The sequence below is a fragment of the Lagenorhynchus albirostris genome, chromosome 9, assembly GCF_949774975.1.
Source record: "Lagenorhynchus albirostris chromosome 9, mLagAlb1.1, whole genome shotgun sequence".
In the NCBI taxonomy this organism is placed as follows: Eukaryota; Metazoa; Chordata; class Mammalia; order Artiodactyla; family Delphinidae; genus Lagenorhynchus; species Lagenorhynchus albirostris.
Genome location: NC_083103.1, coordinates 42630013 through 42648780, shown reverse-complemented (window position 1 = coordinate 42648780; position 18768 = coordinate 42630013). Strand labels below are relative to the sequence as shown.

Genomic DNA, 18768 nt, shown 5'->3' with positions numbered 1-18768 from the left:
CACAGACATCCTGAGCAGTGCTTTGAGGTGAACTCATAACCCTGAAGCTTTTTGCATTTTGCCTTCCAGTTCTGGCCGGGAATGATACAAACAGGACAGCCTGGATCCTCACAAGAGTAAGTTTGAGGAGGGGCCAGCAGTGACAGCTAGGGGCTGGTCACAGCCCACCCCGGGTAGAGGTTTCCTGGCACCAGACTGCCTGCAGGCTTGGAGGAGAAGGGAGAATTAACCTGAGATCACCAAAGTCATCCCCTATTGTTATCTACTGAGGCCAATAGCAGGAAAGAGACTGCTCAGATCCGGGAGACGTGTAAACACCTCACTCCCACCTTAAGTATTAGCGGTCGTGCAGCTGGTAACAGGAGGAGGGGCTCCATCCCTTCATGGCTTTGGGGGGCAGAGCCTGGGGTCCTCCTGAAAGTGCTTGCTTGAGAGAGGGCAGTGGAGGTGATCCTATAGCCCATTTTATTCCGGCTTTCCCTGTAGTGGGGGCAGCTAATAGAAAGTCCTACTGATGCTTTGAGGGCGAGGGAAGCAAGCTCAGTAAGCTGGAAGATAAGGGCAGTCTAGGGATAAAAGCAGAAAGGAACTCCTGCCCATGTATTCTCAAAAGAACTAGAGCTATTTGGCCCAGAGAAGGAGAGCCTGAAACGTCCCAATCCTTGCCTGGAGATGGTGACCACTGACCTCGGTCTCTGCAGGGATCAGAGGAGAGGTTCAGAGGTAGATATCACAGCATGTGCAAGGCAGGCTGACGTCTGTCCAGCTCGTCCCCCGGAACTGGCATGAGGCTTGGTGGTTTGGTCCCCAGCAGCCTGCTGGCCCGTCTCAAATGGACAGCATACCTGCGTCTCTGTCTTGGCAGAGGTCTGCCTGGGCTGTGCTACCACCTGCAGACAGGGAACCTTACGGTGGCGAGGCCCCCAGGTGGGTCCCTAGCCCTGGGAGGCCAAGGCCAGGCCTGGGAAGTAGCCGCTGCTGCAGTCGTGGTTTCTGACTCTTCTCCGTCCTCTGTCTCCAGCGTCAAGCCCTTTGTGCAGCAGGCCTACCCTATCCAGCCAGCGGTCACAGCCCCCATTCCAGGTGAGTCTCTGCGGGACCCTCTTGCTTTGTTCCACAGCTGCACACCCTCCCTCACTTGCAGAGCCATGGACGCCCCCTTCTCGCCGGCACCCTCCTTAAGGCAGGGTTAGCCCGGAGCTCAGGAGGGTCAGGGGGGTGTCCCCTCCCAGGTCCTGATTCGCCTCGGTCATCTCTAGAGAGCTCTTCTCATGGGCTTTTAAAGAAACAGGAAGCCTGATCACTTTCACTCGGGACCCTGGGTCATCCTTGGAAGGGGAAGTTGCTGTGGTTCCTCCCTCATCATAAACAGGCCATGTGGGGCAGTCCCAGTCTTGAGGGCAGATAGGGTTTTACTCACCCTTTCTCAGAGAAGTGCGTTTCAATTCCGAGCACGCTTTTTTAAAGGAGCGCTTACACGGAAGCCCAGCCAGAAACCGGGGACCCAGCCGGCCTGCCCGCCTCCCGCCGCACGCAGGTGCAGAGGCTCAGTGGGACTCTCTCCGTTAGAGACTCCCCAGGCTGCCGTGCATTCGCTCGTCACCCTCTGCTCCAACACCACGGAGCATTCCAAGAGAGTATTCCACAGTGCTGGTGACTGCAGTCTTAGGGAAGGAGATGGTTGAGCACAGGAGGTCTTTGTTGCCTGTCTTTCCTGTCTCACAGGAGATCGTTGCCAGCACCTGCTTCCACTCTTCATCACTCTTGTCGTGGTCCCCAGCGAGGCCCCTTTGCCCAGGATTAGGTGTCCTCACGCCACAGCCCTTAACCTGAGCTGGCGCCGGCTTTAGAAAGAGCCGCCACGTGCATTGCGCTTCTCCGGCTGGCCCTGCCTCTGGGCTCCTCCTCCAGAGCCCACCACTGCCTGGCTCAGCTCCACCCCTGACTCTGGTGGACGGGCCTGTTGGCCTTTCCTCCTGGTAGGGCCCTGCCCCGGGGTTGGCCTGAGGCCCGAGGGGAGGTGAGCGGCCAGGTTGAAGGTGACGATCGATCGGTATTTCAGGGTTTGAGCCTGCGTCAGCCCCAGCTCCCTCGGTCCCGGCCTGGCAGGGCCGCTCCATTGGCACAACCAAACTCCGCCTGGTGGAGTTCTCAGCTTTCCTCGAACAGCAGCGAGACCCAGACTCGGTGAGTGTGCCCAGAGAGGTGTGTCCTGAACCCAGGGTTTGCCCCTCTTTCCCTGCCCTCAGGCCTGACAGGTAACCTGTGTGAAGCAGACCTGGTGGAGGATAGCGGAACAGCCCTTCAATTAAGAGAAAAGGTATTTCTGTTGACAAAATGTGTGGAACTTAAGAGCTGAATGGTTATGGTGCTGTGGACTGCGCACTCCAAGGCTTGGTGGAGCTGCAGCGAAGGACCTTAACAGGCTCTTGCACGTGGTGAAATGTCACATGTTCTGAGCCCTGCCCTGTGGCTGGTGCTCTGTGCAAAGCTTGTAGATAGGATCACATTTTACCCTCACAGAACCCCATAAGGGTAGGTGCTCTGTGGTACATGAGAAAACAGAGGTTAAATAATTTCCCTATAGCCACAGAGTTACGGATTAGAGATTCCAACTCATGTCTTTAAAACTCAAGCCTAAACATTTAGCCATTATTCTATACTTCTTTTCAAAGCTGTGTCTTCTCAAGATAGCAAGTCACTACCTTCTGAAGGAGAAGTACAGAGTAGTACTTAAGTAATTTGAAGTGGAATGTGATGCATTATAATACCATAAATACCAAGAACATTGGCATCTGGACTCTTATTTGTCACTTTTCTTCCTTCCCATTTCCCTGCCCCATCTAGTGCCCGTCATCCCCCTGTTTCTCAGTCAGGCCCACCATTTCCCCTGCATATGTGAGCCTCCCTTCTTTCCCACCCGACAAGCCTGAGACCCTTTCTTCCCTCCCACTCCTTGGCTGTGATTATGAGCGTTGCATCTGTGTGTGGGTGAGCCCAAGGCAAAAACTAAAGAAATCATGAGTTTGTCTTTGGGAGCTTTACCAACTCCTTTCCCTAATTTGTACCTCACCCCACCCTGCTGATCTCGGGGGCTACCAAAAGCACACAGGTGCCACGCTCTCTGGGTATTTGCCGCCTTGCTGTCATTCTGTTACCAGGAAAAATCATCATGAATGAGTTCACCGTCTGTTGTAGGTAACTTGCATACAGACATCTGGAGGTGACCTCTCCTGGGAGTATTTGTACTTTGGCTTGCTGGAAAGCCTCTGATGGTAGGATGGGGGAGAACCCGCAGGTAGAGGCGTTTCCGCCAGCCGTCACCAGAGTGGAGACTCGGGAACCCACGTGTGGCCCCCTGACATTTCTGTCTATGAATTGTGAATGCTGGGAGCTGGTGGAAAAATAGAGCCTGCTCCAAAATTAGGAAAAAATGAAGAAGGAGATGTAGAGTAGGTCATTGGGCCCATTGAGGCAGGTCAAGGAAAATGAGATTATTGAGAACAGGGAAGAGAAGGCCACCTGGATCCTCTTCTCTAGTGTCTGAGTGGCTTTACAAGAAGGGTGATGGTGAGAGCTTAAATCCCTCTCTGCGGGAGCATTGAAATAAACAACCAAAAAGATTACCTTCCTTTTCTTCCTCTTCTGTCTGAGAAGTGTAGATGGTTCTTTGGCTGAAGACTGGGCTTTTGGCCCAGATTGTGCTTCTGCTTTCTGTAACTTGTGTTTGTATGACACCTCATTGCTCGCAGAGTACATTGTCATTGGTTATTTCATTTTGTCCTCAACGTGCTGGTGAACTGCATTCTTTTTTTCCCCATTGTACAGATGAAGAAACTGAGGCCCAGGCACATTAAATGACTTAGGATATTTAGCCAATAAGCAGGAGGACCAGTTCAGATCTTCCATTTCCATGTACTCTCTTCACTACTGTGAACCACCACCAATTTTGAAGGTCTCTTGGATTGTGTTTTCAGTCTGTGTATCTCCTGTATCAGCAAATCTCTCTCTTTGCTTCTGACCATTTTTTTAAGGAATAGACCTCCAAGACATTGGGAAGCAGAAGTCCCAAGATGTTAGTTGTTATCCTTGTTACAAGACTCAATATAATGTTTTATCACCAAAAAAAGAATCAATTTTTTTTTTTTAATTTAAAAAGCCTATGGCAGCCCCCTCATATTGTAACTGTCCTCCTCAGTTGTGGACCTGTTAGGGCCCAGGATGACCAGTTCCTCTTTTTCCTGTTGTTGGTGTTAATTGGGCTTTACACTGTGAATCACCGGCAGATTCATTCAGTCCATTCTATAAACACTTATGAGCACTTGCATGTTCAGGGCGCTGTACCGAGGAGGGGCCGGCCCAGTGCTGCACAGCCAGCCACTGACTCTGCCCTTGGCGGTGGTGGGGGGTGGGGGTGACATCTAGTGGGGGAGGCACACGAGGAGATAGTCACGCATGAGGCCACTGCAAAGTGTGGTGACCGCTGGGGAGGGAGAACACTGGATGCTGTGAATGAGGGACAGGGAACCGGGCAGGCTTCGTCAAGGAAGCAGCCCTCATGCCAAGAGGTAGAGCATCGATATGGGCAGGGACGAGTAAGGGAGAACAGCACTCGAGGGGCGATGACTCTGTTGTAGATAAAGCAGGAGGTGAAAGCTGGTGACTAGCTTAGAAAGGCAGGGCCCACCAAGTCCTTGGAATAGAGTCCAGAGATACTTGTTTCATGTATGTTCAGGATTACACTTAAGACTCTGAACGGTTCGCAGTTGGCAGGGCAGAAATTGAGACACAGATGTAGAGAACAAACGTGTGGACACCAAGGGGGGAAAGTGGCAGAGGGGGGTGGGTAGGATGAATTGGGAGATTTTGATTGACATATATACACTAATATGTATAAGATGGATAACTAATAAGAACCTGCTGTATAAAAAAATAAATAAAATTCAAAAAAAAAGAATCTGAACGGTTCAACTAGATTTGACCTTTCACTGATGAATGAACAGGTTTGCCTCTTTAGCTTAGACTCTAACACGTGACTTTAATGGTGACAGATGTGGTAAACTAGAGAGTGAATTTCCAGAGTAGGAGGGACTTAAGGGAGACCACCCTGGACCGAGGACCAGGCAAACTAGATTCTCCTCTTGGCTTTGTTGCTCCCCAAGTGTGCCTTATTGCCTCTTGGGTGACAATACAGGCAGAAAAGGGTTCAGACCGGCCCACAGCCATTGACTAACGATCTCTCCAAGCCTCTTCTATAGAAAGAAATAGAATTACCTACCTCATAGGGCTGTGATAGGGATGAAAAAGAATCACACTGCACCAAGCTCATTAATTTATTTGCTTGGTTTTTGCCAGCACTACCCATAGACCCATGATTCCAGTGGACCCAAGCCATTGCAAAGACGTAGGGGGAAATGTGTGTACATGTCTGTATGTAGACAAAGATTTGCAGAATCCCAAGATGAATTTGTTTAGGACCTTTAATTATTTGTCACTTTGTTGGCTTCCTTATCAAATTAACATGCTTAATGTTTGATGTTAAATTTTAAGGGTAGTATATCCAAATTTGTTTAAATGTACCAGGTGAGTTTCTTTTCGATGGCTTTAAATTTTCCTATAGCTGGAAGTCTGAGAGCCAAAGAAACCATTCACGTGCTACATGTTTTTTCAGTGTGACCTTGGACCTCAAGGGCCTTTACATGTTCATTGTGACAGCACCTTATGTTTGCAAAATGAAGCACATATTACATAACTGGAGAGGCTGGTGCTTGAGACTTGCCAGAATGCTTGTTTTGAGTAATCTTGTGAATTCTCCCCCATTTCAGTTAATCAGCCACCTCTTTTAGTCCCAGCTGTGCTGGAAATTCACTCTTCGGTTTACCACGTGTCACCTGCTACCACTAAAGATTCTTCACAATTCTGCCACCCCTACCAGCAGTAGTACTGGTGATAGCCAGCACTGTCTTACCCAACCCTATGACATAGCCTGCCCAGTATTAGGCAGCCAGCTGACATTGGAAATGGGATTCAGATCCAGGTCTGTCGATTCCATATCCTGAGACCTGTAACCAAAGGTTCTTGGGTCCATTTGTATCTGATGTGTGTACCTGTAGCCAGCCATAATCTACAAGGAGCTAAGGGAAGACTAATCTGGGGGATGAACGCCCCCTGCTGGCTCTGCCTCATGGGTAAACCAGACATTTCCCGGAGTCGGTGGTTGTTTATATTGGTGGAGAACCAGCAAGTCAGTCCCTCTGTTACCTTTGGCTCCACTAGAAGCTAAGAGAAAAACAGCAGAGGGTGAAGAAAGGAAGATCTAAAAAACAAAGACTATTTTAGAAGTGGTTAGTAATGCTCGAAAGTACACTTTCTACACGATTTCAGTGTTGCGTATCAAAGGGTGTTAAGTGCAAAATCCTCCACCCAGGGTGGGCTTTTTAAAAGGGCCTTGCCTGTAATCAGGGCCCAGTTCCTGGAGACCTGGAGCAGCTGCTCCTTTAGAGAAATGAAAACCCGGCCTTGATGAGCTGTAAGCTGAATCCCGTGTGTGCATGCAGAGTGGTTTTCCTGTTAAAGCCTAACGGGATCCCTCTACCTGCCCCCTGGTGCAGGGCAGGTTCCTCCAGCCGCCCCGAAGCTCAGCCACACCTTCCCAGGCAGAGGTTGTGTATTTAATGCCTACCGTGATCTGGATTCCAGAGCAAGCAGGGCTGTGAGCAGGAAGAGAGTGTGTGAGTTTGGTTAGGTAGGAGTTACACAGCCAGAGAAAGGCAAGCTTTGGGATGGAGAGGGCGGGACAGGAGATTATTCTCTTTAGATTTTGAAGGAGCAGTATCTTGGGGAAGGAGAAGTTCCATGATGTGCAGGAGCACACCTGACCAGGGAGACACCTCTGCTAGTTGCAGCCATCACGATAACCTCCAGCATTGGCTGAGCTGTGTCCCAAGCCCTGCGTGCCAAGCATTTGACACAGGCACTGTTCTTACGTCCCGTCTCTCAGTAATGGAACGGAGGCTCGGGAGCATTAAGGTACACTATCAAGTTCCACTGCCAGGAAATGGCCGTGCCGTGGTTTGTCTCCCCTTTGTATATCCACCATGTCACTGTACTTTTGAAGAAATTAAAAAATCACTCAGATGCAAAAACGTCTGCCCTTCAAGGTCTGAGCTCCCCAAGCACAGCCTGGATGTAGCAGGCCCTTCACACGGGGGCAGCCAGTGAAGGCAGGTGATCGGGACATTTGGAGAAAGAAAAGTAAGGACCCTTGATTTGGGCTCCACAGGAGGAGAGAATTCCCGAATGGTACCCAGGCTTGGACGATGGCAGTTCCTCAACCAGAAGGTGAGGAGTTTTGCTGCCTGGAGTGACCTGGCCCCTTATCTTTATTTCTAAGTGGCTGGAACAGCCTAAAAGCATGGGACTTCCCCAGTGCGGGGAGTGAGTCAGCAGTCTTCACAGCCTGAGGGAACCTGAGTTCTTCCCTCTGGGGGGAGTCTTGTCCCTCAAGTTTTGCAAATATACTCTGCAGACAGCCTGATTCTTTTCCATACAGGCAGTTGGTTAAATGTGGACCCCAAGGATGATTTCATGGTTTTATGTCGCTTCTTTCAAAGGCCTAAATTCACAGATCAACTGAAATTCCTTTGTCAGATCTCACAGATCCCAACTTTGGTTTGGAAAATGTGACCAGTGCAACTCTGAGGAAATAAAACATTGAGGAGGGCCGTGGCAGAAAGAAGAGTCAATTGTTTTGTATGGGAATTCAGTTGGAGAAGTAAGATCAGAAGCAAGGTTTAGATTCCAGATTGCCAGGAGGAGCCTCGCCTATATCCTGGACAGAGTGGAAGAGGGCAAGTTCTCTCTGCAGAAGCTTCCAAGCCCTGCAGTGCCTGCTGGTTAAGGGGGTCGCTGCATCTCAGAGCGGGGTTGTGTGTTCATAGCAAACAGCTCTTTGGGGAGATTTGGTTTCTGGTCCTTCAGAAAAGAGACTCTTTCTCTCCCCCAGTTCATGGCTTGTGTATGGCTCTCATTAACAGTGAACCTGCATCCTAGCATCTGTGTAGCTCCCTAAGGCTCACACAGAACTGTCATGTTTCCTGTTTTGTTTGACCTCACACTGACCCGTGAGATGAGCAGGCCAGGTGACATCTCTGTTCAGATGAGGACACCACAGCCCAGAAAGTTTAAGCAACTTGGCTCAGGCCACATAGCTCAGAAACAGCAGGGTCTGGATTCTAACCCATGGGTTCTTAATGTACGCATCACATATTTGAGTAAATGGTCAGAAAGCACATTTGGCCTTCCAGGTCCTCAGGAGGTCTGACGGTTGGCTGTGCTCAATGTTCATGCTTCTGCCTGCTTTTTCTCTTACGTGTTACCACGTGTGGTCTTCCAGTAGGACGTGGGACATGGAGTGTTCTCCAGTGCTGGAGGTGACAGGTCGCTGTGACAGCCTTTCCCACCCTGTCCTGCACGACTGCCAAGCTGTGCTGTCAGCTCATCCATGCCAACTGCACCCTCTCGTAGCAGCAGTGGGTGGTTTGCTCTCCATGTCTGAGCTTCTCTGGACGCTCACCCTCTTTATTCATGACCATTTGGGGATGAGGCAATTGAAAGCATCTGGAAATCGGGGTTTTATAGACATTTCACAGAGGCCCAGCCAGGCTCCATCTGCTTTCCTTAGCAGGTCAGCCACCGCCCCCCCCCCACCCCCGCCTGCCTTCCTGGTCGCTGTCCCTGTACTCAGCCAGTGGACCTTAACAGCTGCACTTGTGTGGGGAAGACGCACTTCTTTTTAAGAAAACAGCAGCCGCTCCGTGGAGGTGGTGGTGGAAGTGGGAGGTGGGGTGAGGGGTTGCATCCTGGTGTGAGATCCAGGAAGGAAGGACCGATTCATTCCTTGTTTCTTGTGTTCAGTGATGTTTCTTTCTGGGAAGAGCACAGGGAGGGGAGGAAGCAGCACCGGGGGGCCAAGTAGCCAGAACAGGGCTGGTGCCTCTGGACCAGCTAGCTGAGGAGAGAGCCTGCTGGAGCGTGAGCTCAGGCAAGCTCCTCTCCCCAGGGACTGAAGACGCAGGCCACTTTCCGTGGCTTGGTCCTGCATCCACTCCCTGTCCCTGCAGGGCCCAGGGGCCGTCACAGGTTGCCCAGGCTGCGCTGGGGGTGTCTGAGCAGACTGTCCAGGCAGGAAAATAACAGGAAGCAAATGTAGGTGATTTGTCCTTGTTCTGTTTCAACTTGTACATTAGCATCCCTTGACATGAGTTATTTGTCTTGGTTTCTTTGAATTCCTAAGTGGATTATAATTTTTCTCCCGGTATTATTTGACAGCAGTCATTTTTCAAGGTTTTACTGCGTTCTTCAAATACTTGGAATTTTTGGAATAAGTTTAGGGAAGGGCCGCCATCTTCAGGTCAGACAGTGTGGTGCAGCGTTGTGGTGTGTCCAAGGGAGCCTCTCAGATGCCAAGGACCAGCAGATTCTTAGGGCTTTCCCTTTCCTTTTGCATAAAAAGTGAACTGCCTCATCAGAGGGCTCTGGACTAGAACGTATTAGCAGCCCTTTCAAAAAAGGGAAAAGAAAATTAAACCCCAGTGGCCACTTTGGGAGTTGCTTGTTCTGGTTTGTCTCATCTGCAGTAATGGGCAACCGCCCAGGCTGCCCTAGCCCCACTTGCGAGGACAGACTTTGCATTCTTCACAGACACGCCTTGGGGGTAGTTCAGGGGCCGGATTCCTCAAGGCCTCGTGTACACGTCACCCCTACCTCAGCTGCCCTACAGTACAGTACATAATGGCAGTGTCGGGACAGTAGAAATCACCAATGTGTCTGAAACTTTCCTCTCAATTTCTGCTTTAAATTTTTAGTATTTCCATTTCGTTGCTGTCAGAGGAACAGCCATAATTTCAAGTAATCTCACCCGAGGTACAGAAACATCGTGATTATTGGGGAAAATAATAATAGCAATGATAATAATAACAAATTACATGCTTGGCACAGCATTGTGGATTTTCCACGTGTGATCTCCTTTAAGCATCGTGACGCTCCTTCGAGGTAGGTACTGTTATTATCCCTGCATTACCGATGTGGAGAGGGCTGAAAGTGCCCCTCCCAGATGACTCAGCTAGGAAGCGGTGCCGGCGCCAGGACTCAGACCCAGACCCTGTCTGACTCCTGAGTCTGGTGCTCAGCGCTCCTCCCCTGCAGCCTCCCTAAGCAGCAGAGAGAGAGGGAGAGCCAGAGACCAGGAAGGAAAGCGACCTCGCAGAACAGCTTTGGAGGAGGGGGAAAGTCCTTTGTTAATCCCCCAGGGTAGCTAAATTACCCTTCACAAGTCACTTTGGGGAGATTTTAGGATTACATTTACCTTTATCACTGTTTACAACTGCTGTGAAGAATAACTGGAGAGGTTCTAGCAATAAAAAGAGAAAATGAGCATTTCCCCAAGCCAGAATAGAAATCTGTGTATTAAGATTGTGTCAGGGGCTGCTGAGCCGCGGGACATCTCAATCCAGGTAGGATTGTGCCGGTGCAACATCAGTCTTTCTGGTGAACCCTGCAGGCAGACAGGGTCCAAGCTCCTGCTCAGTCATCCTGAGTATTTGGGCCTAGGAAGGCTCTATGATCTGACCAAGCTCCTTTCAGGTCCAGGGAACTTGCGGCCAACTGGAATGAACATCCAGAAGCACGACGCTTTGTGTTTTTGTTTCCCTTTATAGTTCTTTCCTCACAAAACTCCATGATGTTTCAAGATAGTTTTGGATTGGCTGTTTATTTAATTTAATAAAGTAATAGATGTGCTTCGTGTATAAGCCAGATCACACCCCATGCATGGCCTATAAGGCAGAGCAGCCATCGCCTGCCCCCTTGCCCTGTCTCCCACCCCCCAGTCCTGCTCCTTAGGAACAGCTGCTGCCGCCTTTTATTCCTTGCTTTGTATAGTATCTCCGTATTTCTAAACAACATGCTTCTACTCTGTATCTCAGTCCGTCGATCTGCAGACGTTATCTCTGACTTCTTACTGTGGAAGACCAGGACTTAGCTCTCTGAACTTAGCACATCCTCACCCCCCCAATATGGTTACATCACAATTTTTGGTTTAATTAACACTCAGTGTTTATATTACAAACCTGTGCAAATTTTGTACACAGCATGGTTAACGTATAATGGGTTAGAACCATTTTCTTGATTGTAAAACTTGTTTTTTCTAAGGTTTGTCACTGCCTTTTTATTTGTTCCGTTTTTATATACCTACACAAATTCATCCTCCGCATTTCTAACAGAATTCTCAAACTCTTCTCCAGACGATCAGCTAAGTCAGGGAATCTCTCTAGTCCCTTTAGGAGCCCTCCAGCTTCTCGTCCCCTCTGGACTGGCTGCTGTCCAGGTCAGCAGCCCAGCTGCGGGCCAGTGTGTTCCTTTCACCTCTCTTCTGGGTTCCGGCCTCATCTCCCTCTTTTTTTTTTTTTTGCGGTTCGCAGGCCTCTCACTGCTGTGGCCTCTCCTGTTGCGGAGCACAGGCTCCGGACGCACAGGCTCAGTGGCCATGGCTCACGGGTCCAGCCGCTCCACGGCATGTGGGATCTTCCCGGACCGGGGCACGAACCCGTGTCCCCTGCATCGGCAGGTAGACTCTCAACCACTGTGCCACCAGGGAAGCCCATCTCCTGCTTTTTTGATTTACTCCCTCATTTCAAAAGAATATATCCTCCTATTGCTACCTCATAGTTGGCAAGGAAGGTCAGTTTTCTGAACCCTGACAAATCTGAGAGTGTGTTCTGTTCTCACGTGTGATGGCTAACTTGGTTTTCATCATGGTTTGCACCTTGGGCTTGTGAAGCTTCATTCACATTTTCAGGATAAATCCCACATACGTTCTCCTTGCTACTGAATCACACTGTATGTTTAGTGCTGGAGAACACTGCCATCCGTACAAACAGAGCAGGTAAACGCTGATTTAAGTCATGGGATGTACAGGGGAGGGGATGTTGACTGTCCTTGATCCCAGTCTTCTCTATGAGAATCTTTGAGGACATGTATTTAATGGGCAGCCGATGTTCTGACTACAGAGGCAATACGCTGGCTCCATACATTCACTCTGTAGGTTCTTTGAAGGGAGGGGCTTTGTTCTGTTAGCTCATGGATTCCCTGTGCCCACCCCAGTGCCTGGTATATAATGGACCTTAGGTGTGCTGATTTGTTCCACGGAAATCCACAAAAGAAATATGCAGAGTGAGCACCTTTTCTGTTGCTGTCATTGATATGTTGATAATCAGCATATCTACTGAGTGCCTAGGAGACTTTCTTGTAATTGAACAAGGCAGCGTTAACCTCTTTTCGATATCAAGGAAATTCAGGCTTAGGCTTTGGTAGACGTGACTCATCGACATTCACCCCATTTCTGCTTGTACATTCCCCACATACTTGGGATCGTTGGTTGTTGTTATTTTTGTTGTTTTTGTAAATATTTGTTTTCTGCCATATAGAATAGAACTGCCCTGTTTGGGTTTTGTGTTTCACCTTTAGTTTTGGGGAAACCACCACTGCTGGAAAGAAAATGGGATTTACTGGGGAAGGAGGAAGGGAAGTGAGGTATCCACCCTAGTCTTCTCTTATAAGGAGATCTGGCAGGATGGGAAGTAGAGCCTCACCAAATAGTTTTTAGGGTTTTAGTTTCATTAAAACTTGAACCCAAACATATCAGGTAGACGTCTTCTTTTCAGCCTTCTAGATTTGGGTGCAGAGGGATTCCTCACCTAGCCAGGTTGAATTAAGGAGAGAGGGAGGTCTGTTTGTCCCACTGCTGTGGCCTCCAGGATGCCTTCTTTAGCCCTTTGTATTCTTAGAAACAAAGTCACCTCTTGGCAGGAATAAAGCCACTCAGATGCCAACAGTCAGGGTTTGGTTTCAAGTCACCAGCCTTGGGGAGGCAGCGCCCGATTTCCTTTGGCAAAGACAGCCTGCCCATGCTCAGTTCATTTCAGCCACTTGGGCACTAAGGTAACTCCTCAAAATAGAAACCTCTGAAGCCTCTATCTGATGCATCTGTGAATAATTATGTTTGTCCCGAACTCTAATTTCATTTCTCAGAATTTTGAAAACGTTATTCAGCTTTTTTCTCTTTTCTCAGATCAACTTTCAGAAAAAGTAGATCTGAGTTAGAAGGATCTAGGCATTTATATTTTCTTCTGGAGACAGTGTGGTTGATGTTTGCAGCCAATGCATGGGTTGTGGCGTTGACAGATCCAAGTTTTGTTCTTAACTTCAGGACTGTTCCTGGATGTGTGACCTCAGGCAAATCTGTTCATCTCTGAGCTTCTATTTCCTCATCTGTAAAAATGATTTTAATGAAATCTGCCTACAGTGTCATTGTGAGGCAGTGACCCTGAGGTCACTGTATAGAGGTCACATATATAGAAAGCACATTGTACAAACACTGGACACAGTTCCCTTTCTTTCTGCAGACACAGGTGAGAGGCCAACACCCCGAGCAGCTTGTAACGGGTGGGCTGTAATCAAGGATCTGAACAGCCATGCAGCTTCACAACTTGCTCCCAGCTCTTGGCTTATTTGTGTTTATTTTTCCATTGCTAGGCAGGAGGGATAGCCAAAGTAGGAAAGTTCTTTTGATTCTACCCCAGGATCTAGTTAATCTCACATAATACACTGCAACAACAGTAATCTTAGCAGCTGTGATTTATTGAACACTTCTTGTATGCTAGGCCCTATGCCGAGCACCCTCTGTGCATTATTTCCTTTAATCTTCCAACCTGTTCTGTATGACAGTCATATATCCCCATTGTACATATGAGAAAACCGAGATTTCAGGTTCTTGTCTGGCTCCAGAGTGCTTTGTGCTCAGCACCTTGATTTTCAGCTATACTTTCATGGTCCCCATTGAAGAACAGTACATTTTACCCTCCGGTCGTTCACATTCCTGATCTCTGACGCCTGGAGGTCCAGGCTGTGGTCCCTGAGTTACAACAGTTTTAATTTCACCCCAGCTCGGATTCCCTGGCCCATGGGAGCTGGCGAGGCAGAAGAGCTGGGAGTGAGGTGTGCTCAGCAGAGAGACTCTGATTCTTTTCACAGGTATACTACCCAAGGCTCTGTTTGTATTCCATTCTTTCCCGTAAACTCACTGCCTACAGATGCCACAAGAAGTGACAGAAATGGTGCCTCTCAAAGCCGGGTAGGGCTGGGAGCTTGCTGCAAGCAATGTTTGGTTAAGGGTTGGGTGATGGACATGGAGACAGCCAGTTGTCTGGATAATGAAGGAACAACGCCTTTTGCCCTCTGCTCCTGTACTGGTAACTAGAGGTCCAACAGAGGGGCCAGGCACGAGGCATCACCTCTTCATGCACCTCCTCATCTCTGCGGGCCTTGCACTAGTGTTTGTGCTCCCAGCTTCACCTGTGTTGTTTTTTATCCTCCTACCGACTGATGAGACTGGAAGTGCCTTAGCAGCAGTGCCCCATACATTTCTGTGGGCTTTGGTTTGCTTATAATTGAAAAGATGATGTGATGACATTTGAGAAAATTTTTAAAAGATCAGAGGTACTTCACCCCTCCCTATAACCTCTCTTCCCTAACATGACAATGGCTTCTACTTTATTTTAAAAGTTTTCTTCCAGCACAACATATTCTGTTCCTGCGTGGCTGCATCCAGGTCTCAGGCCATCCTGAAATCCACCAGACAGCTGGAACAGAGGCTGGGTCCATGTCAGAGCTTGACGTTCCTCTTTGTCATTTCACCTGATGCCTTTTAGGGTTTTGGAAGCCTTGGTAAAGATAGCACTCTGATGTTGAGCAGGAGAGGGGCTTAGCCCTCTCCCAGATGGTGCTGGGCCCTGGCCACACTCCCTGTATGTGGACAGCTGGCACCAGATGGGGTATTGGGCCTCCTGCCCTTCCACATTGTGGCCAGAGATCCACAGCGTGTGGGTAGCAGGTCATGAGTGTAAACCAGCACTTCCTCAGGATATATTTACAGGGTTTTGTGAGCAAACAACTTTGGGAAACTTTGGGCTATAGAAAGTTACACAATGTTTCTCTTCCGCAGTGCTTTTAATGTGTTATATTCAATGAACCTCAAAGGAGGGAGGTTTTATGAGACATAATAGTAGCTAACATTTATTTAGTGTCTACTGTTTGTTGAATGGAGGAGCTCCAGTAAGCTCTTAGTATGCAGTACCTCATTTAAACCCTAGAGCACTGGGACTTACCCGGTGGCGCAGTGGTTAAAAATGTGCCTGCCAATGCAGGGGACACGGGTTCAATCCCTAGTCTGGGAAGATCCCACATGCTGCGGAGCAACTAAGCCCGTGTGCCACAACTACTGAAGCCTGCGCCTAAAGCCTGTGCTCCACAGCAAGAGAAGCCACCGCAGTGAGAAGCCTGTGCACCACAACGAAGAGGTAGCCCCCACTCGCCGCCAACTAGAGAAAGCCCGCGCGCAGCAACGAAGACCCAACGCGGCCAAAAAAATTTTTTTAATAAAATAAAAAATAAGCAAATAAGCAAAAAGATTTAAAAAAACAAAAATAAACCCTATAGCACCCTTGGGAGGTAGGTACCATCGCTGTCCCCATGTCGGAGGCTGGGGGGACTTACCCAGTGTCATAGCTGATTGGCAGTGGGCACAAAGTTTTGTGCTGAAGCAGGCTGAGCGCAGATTCCATCTCAGCCAGTACACAGTACTGCTGGCGAGCAGCTTAGAGCAGCCTTCTTTTATTTGGGACTTCTCATTCCCTATGGAACTAGTACTTGGAAGGACTCTAGTTGGAGAAATGCCAGTGTAAACTTGAAAAGTGAATAGGGACTGGTGGGCAAATACTGACATGGGTTTCTCTTGTGAACCCTGTTGGGTTCTGAGCTCCCTGGAACCCCTGTACCCCGGATGCCTTTGTGTCACATTAGGCTGGTCTTACTGCCTATTCAGCAGGAGAGGCGGGCATGGGGGGGCTGGAGTATAGAGTTTAGGCCAGTGGTTCTCCAACTTGGCTGCATATTGGAATTCATCAAGGGAGGATTAAACATTACTGATGCCTGGCCTCATTCTCAGAAATGCCAGTTTAGCCTGGGTGGGACCCAGGCATTGGTGATTTTTAAATGCTCCATGGTGATTCTGCTGCATCCTGAGTGAGAACCACTGGTTTGCCACACTCCTTTTTGGTCTGGTTACCATATCTTATACCAAAGCAAGGAGAAGAAAACATTTCCATTTGTTAAATGACTTGCCAGGGTTTTGATTTGTCTGTTTCTGGTTTTGTGAATGAGTGACTGGACTTTTTTTACGGGTCCCATATCGCCCTGCACCATGAATCCTCTCCATGATCTATACCCATGACTCTAACTTTGCACTGACGGTCACATATTGACCAGCCCTTTTGCAGAAGTTTTAGATTGGTTACTAAGGGGACTTGTGAGAAAGACACTCAGCTCTCTTATTCCTGATGGAAGAAGTAGGTGGGTACCATTGCTCAGAGCACTGCATTCATGCTGTTGCTAGGGGAGCTGGAGTGACAAGTGTATTCTGGGTGATGGCGTTAGCTGACCACACCCATACTGCTTATTGGACTTACACTGTAAATAATGGGCTCCAAAGTCACTGTCATTTTCAGTTAAGTCAGGTAAAACTGGGTAACGGAATTGTTTCTAGGTTTGGTAGTTGGGTAACTTAAGTTGTTGTTTCCTACTGTGTCTACAAAAAAGACATTTTTAGGCACTTGGGAAAATATATGCCCTTGTAATAATAGACAATGATTGTTTTAACCCTTAGCTATAATGGCTTTTCTTAATATCTTCATCTTTTCGAAGGCACAGACCCGAGGCCATTCAAGGCGGAATTCCGGGATTTCGAGACTACCACTCTTTGTGCAGCTCAAGATGGATGTGTCCCAGGTTGATCAAAGGGTTTGTAATGGGAATGTTTCTGTTGGTTTCTTACAGTACAACAAACACCTCTTCGTGCACATTGGGCATGCCAACCATTCTTACAGTGACCCATTGCTCGAATCCGTGGACATTCGTCAGATTTATGACAAATTTCCTGAAAAGAAAGGTGGCTTAAAGGAACTGTTTGGAAAGGGTCCTCAAAATGCCTTCTTCCTCGTAAAATTCTGGGTGAGTAAGACCTTGCTGTGATTTCGGTGGATTTTGTCTGAATGGTCGCATCCCACACCTGAGGGCAGAGCACTGGCTGTGGATTCCCACTGACTGATCTGCAGGATCGCCAAGGGATCACAGACTCACATCCGTGGGCCGTCCTCATGCTGGCCTGTGGCACATCCATGTGGTGACCCAGGTGGCATTTGCTGTCCCTGCCAAAGAGACACAGGCAGCTGCTTGGGCTTCAGGGCTCTCTCATGCAATGACAAGAAACTTTGCAGATGGCTGGGGTCACAATGGCCGACGTGAGACACTTAGACCCTCTTTCTGTTTGTTCGCACACCATTAAGCAAAGCAACCTATAAATTCCACTGGAGCGTAGGACCTGAGGCAAAGGAGGGGCTTGGGTGGAGCTAAAGACATGCTTCAAGATTTTATAAGTGTCAGAATACACAATGGCTCTGCCCATTACGTGCCTCATTTGTGCCTTAAAACACCAAGGGCACATTCCCCCAGCTGCTGGGGCTTCCTGCTGTCCCCCGGCCTCTGAGGACAGCTTTGCTGTCCCTTCTCCACTAGTCAGGCCAGGCCAGGGGACTGCTGTTGGGTCAGGGATGTCACAGCAAGCGTAAGGATAATGTGTGTGTACTGGGGGCCTAAGAGCAGAGGACCTGCTGGCACTGAGCGTTTATAACTCCTCAGTCTTGACAAGAATAAAAAGAAAATGGCTCAAATGTTTGCGCTTCTTAGCATGGCATTAAAGGCCCTAAAAGAGCTGGTTCCGGGTGTTTCCCTTGCTGTCTGTCCTATGGCCTGCCTTTGTGTGTGAGTGGGTGGACTTTTTACTTCTCCTCCTTTCCCTCCTTCTTTTGAGGTGGTGGCTTCTTTATTACATAGCACCGTCCTCACTTAAACAAATGGTTGATTTTTCTTTTAGTCTATCGCGTTGTGTGGTTACTCAGTTCCCATGCTGTGTCATCATTACTTGGATGTGTGTCCCACTCCTCTGGACACCTTATTCATAATGGTGGCTACACTGATCGAATGCCTGCTGTGGGCCGGGAGCTGTGCTCATGCTTTACATTCATTTTATCCAGTCTTCCCAGTGTTACCTGGAATTTGCCTCATATCCAACTAAGAAAACAGAGACCCAGAGATCACAAAGTACAGGCTGCACCAGGGTGGGGACCTGGGGCTTGAAATCCGATCCGTTTGACTGAAGTGCCTTTGCTCTGTTTCCTGGCTGCTTCGTGTCCCCTGGACCCCACCCACAGGGTCTGTCAATCGCTCTCCATATCTGCGAAGCTAAGCAAACACCTGGCACAAGAACATCAACAAATGGGGGAAACAAGCAGATGAACTAAGGAAAAATTCATATTTTAAATTCCTTGGGAGGAAATTTACATATTAAATTCAGTTCGTTTAGGTTTTTTTTTAATCCTTGCATGGTAACTGGATTTCATTTGTCATGCTTCCATATTGAATTTGGATTGTGGAAGTAGCCTTCTACTTAATTTAATGTTCTCGGGATCAGTAATACATGTGGACACCCTGAAAAAGCACTTCCTTTTTCTAAGCAGTCACTTCCTTCTTCTAAATTAGTGGCTGCCACCTATTGACTTGAATGATGGTTGGGGGTCAGTTGTTATATGATAACAC

At 48.5% G+C, this 18768-nt stretch overlaps 1 protein-coding gene across 9 annotated transcripts in view; it reads left to right on the top strand.

Annotated features, from left to right (window-relative positions):
* TEAD1 (TEA domain transcription factor 1) overlaps positions 1–18768 on the top strand; it is a 260521-nt gene that overhangs the window by 203452 nt on the left and 38301 nt on the right. For 8 of the 9 annotated variants that reach the window (XM_060159637.1, XM_060159636.1, XM_060159635.1 and 5 more), the window contains 4 exons: positions 70–116; positions 1022–1083; positions 2063–2187; positions 16951–17124. In XM_060159637.1, the coding sequence (XP_060015620.1) occupies positions 70–116; positions 1022–1083; positions 2063–2187; positions 16951–17124 (408 nt within the window). Of the gene's footprint in view, positions 1–69; positions 117–1021; positions 1084–2062; positions 2188–2249; positions 2321–16950; positions 17125–18768 lie in introns of all 9 variants that reach the window. The other variant, XM_060159634.1, reaches the window with a different exon arrangement.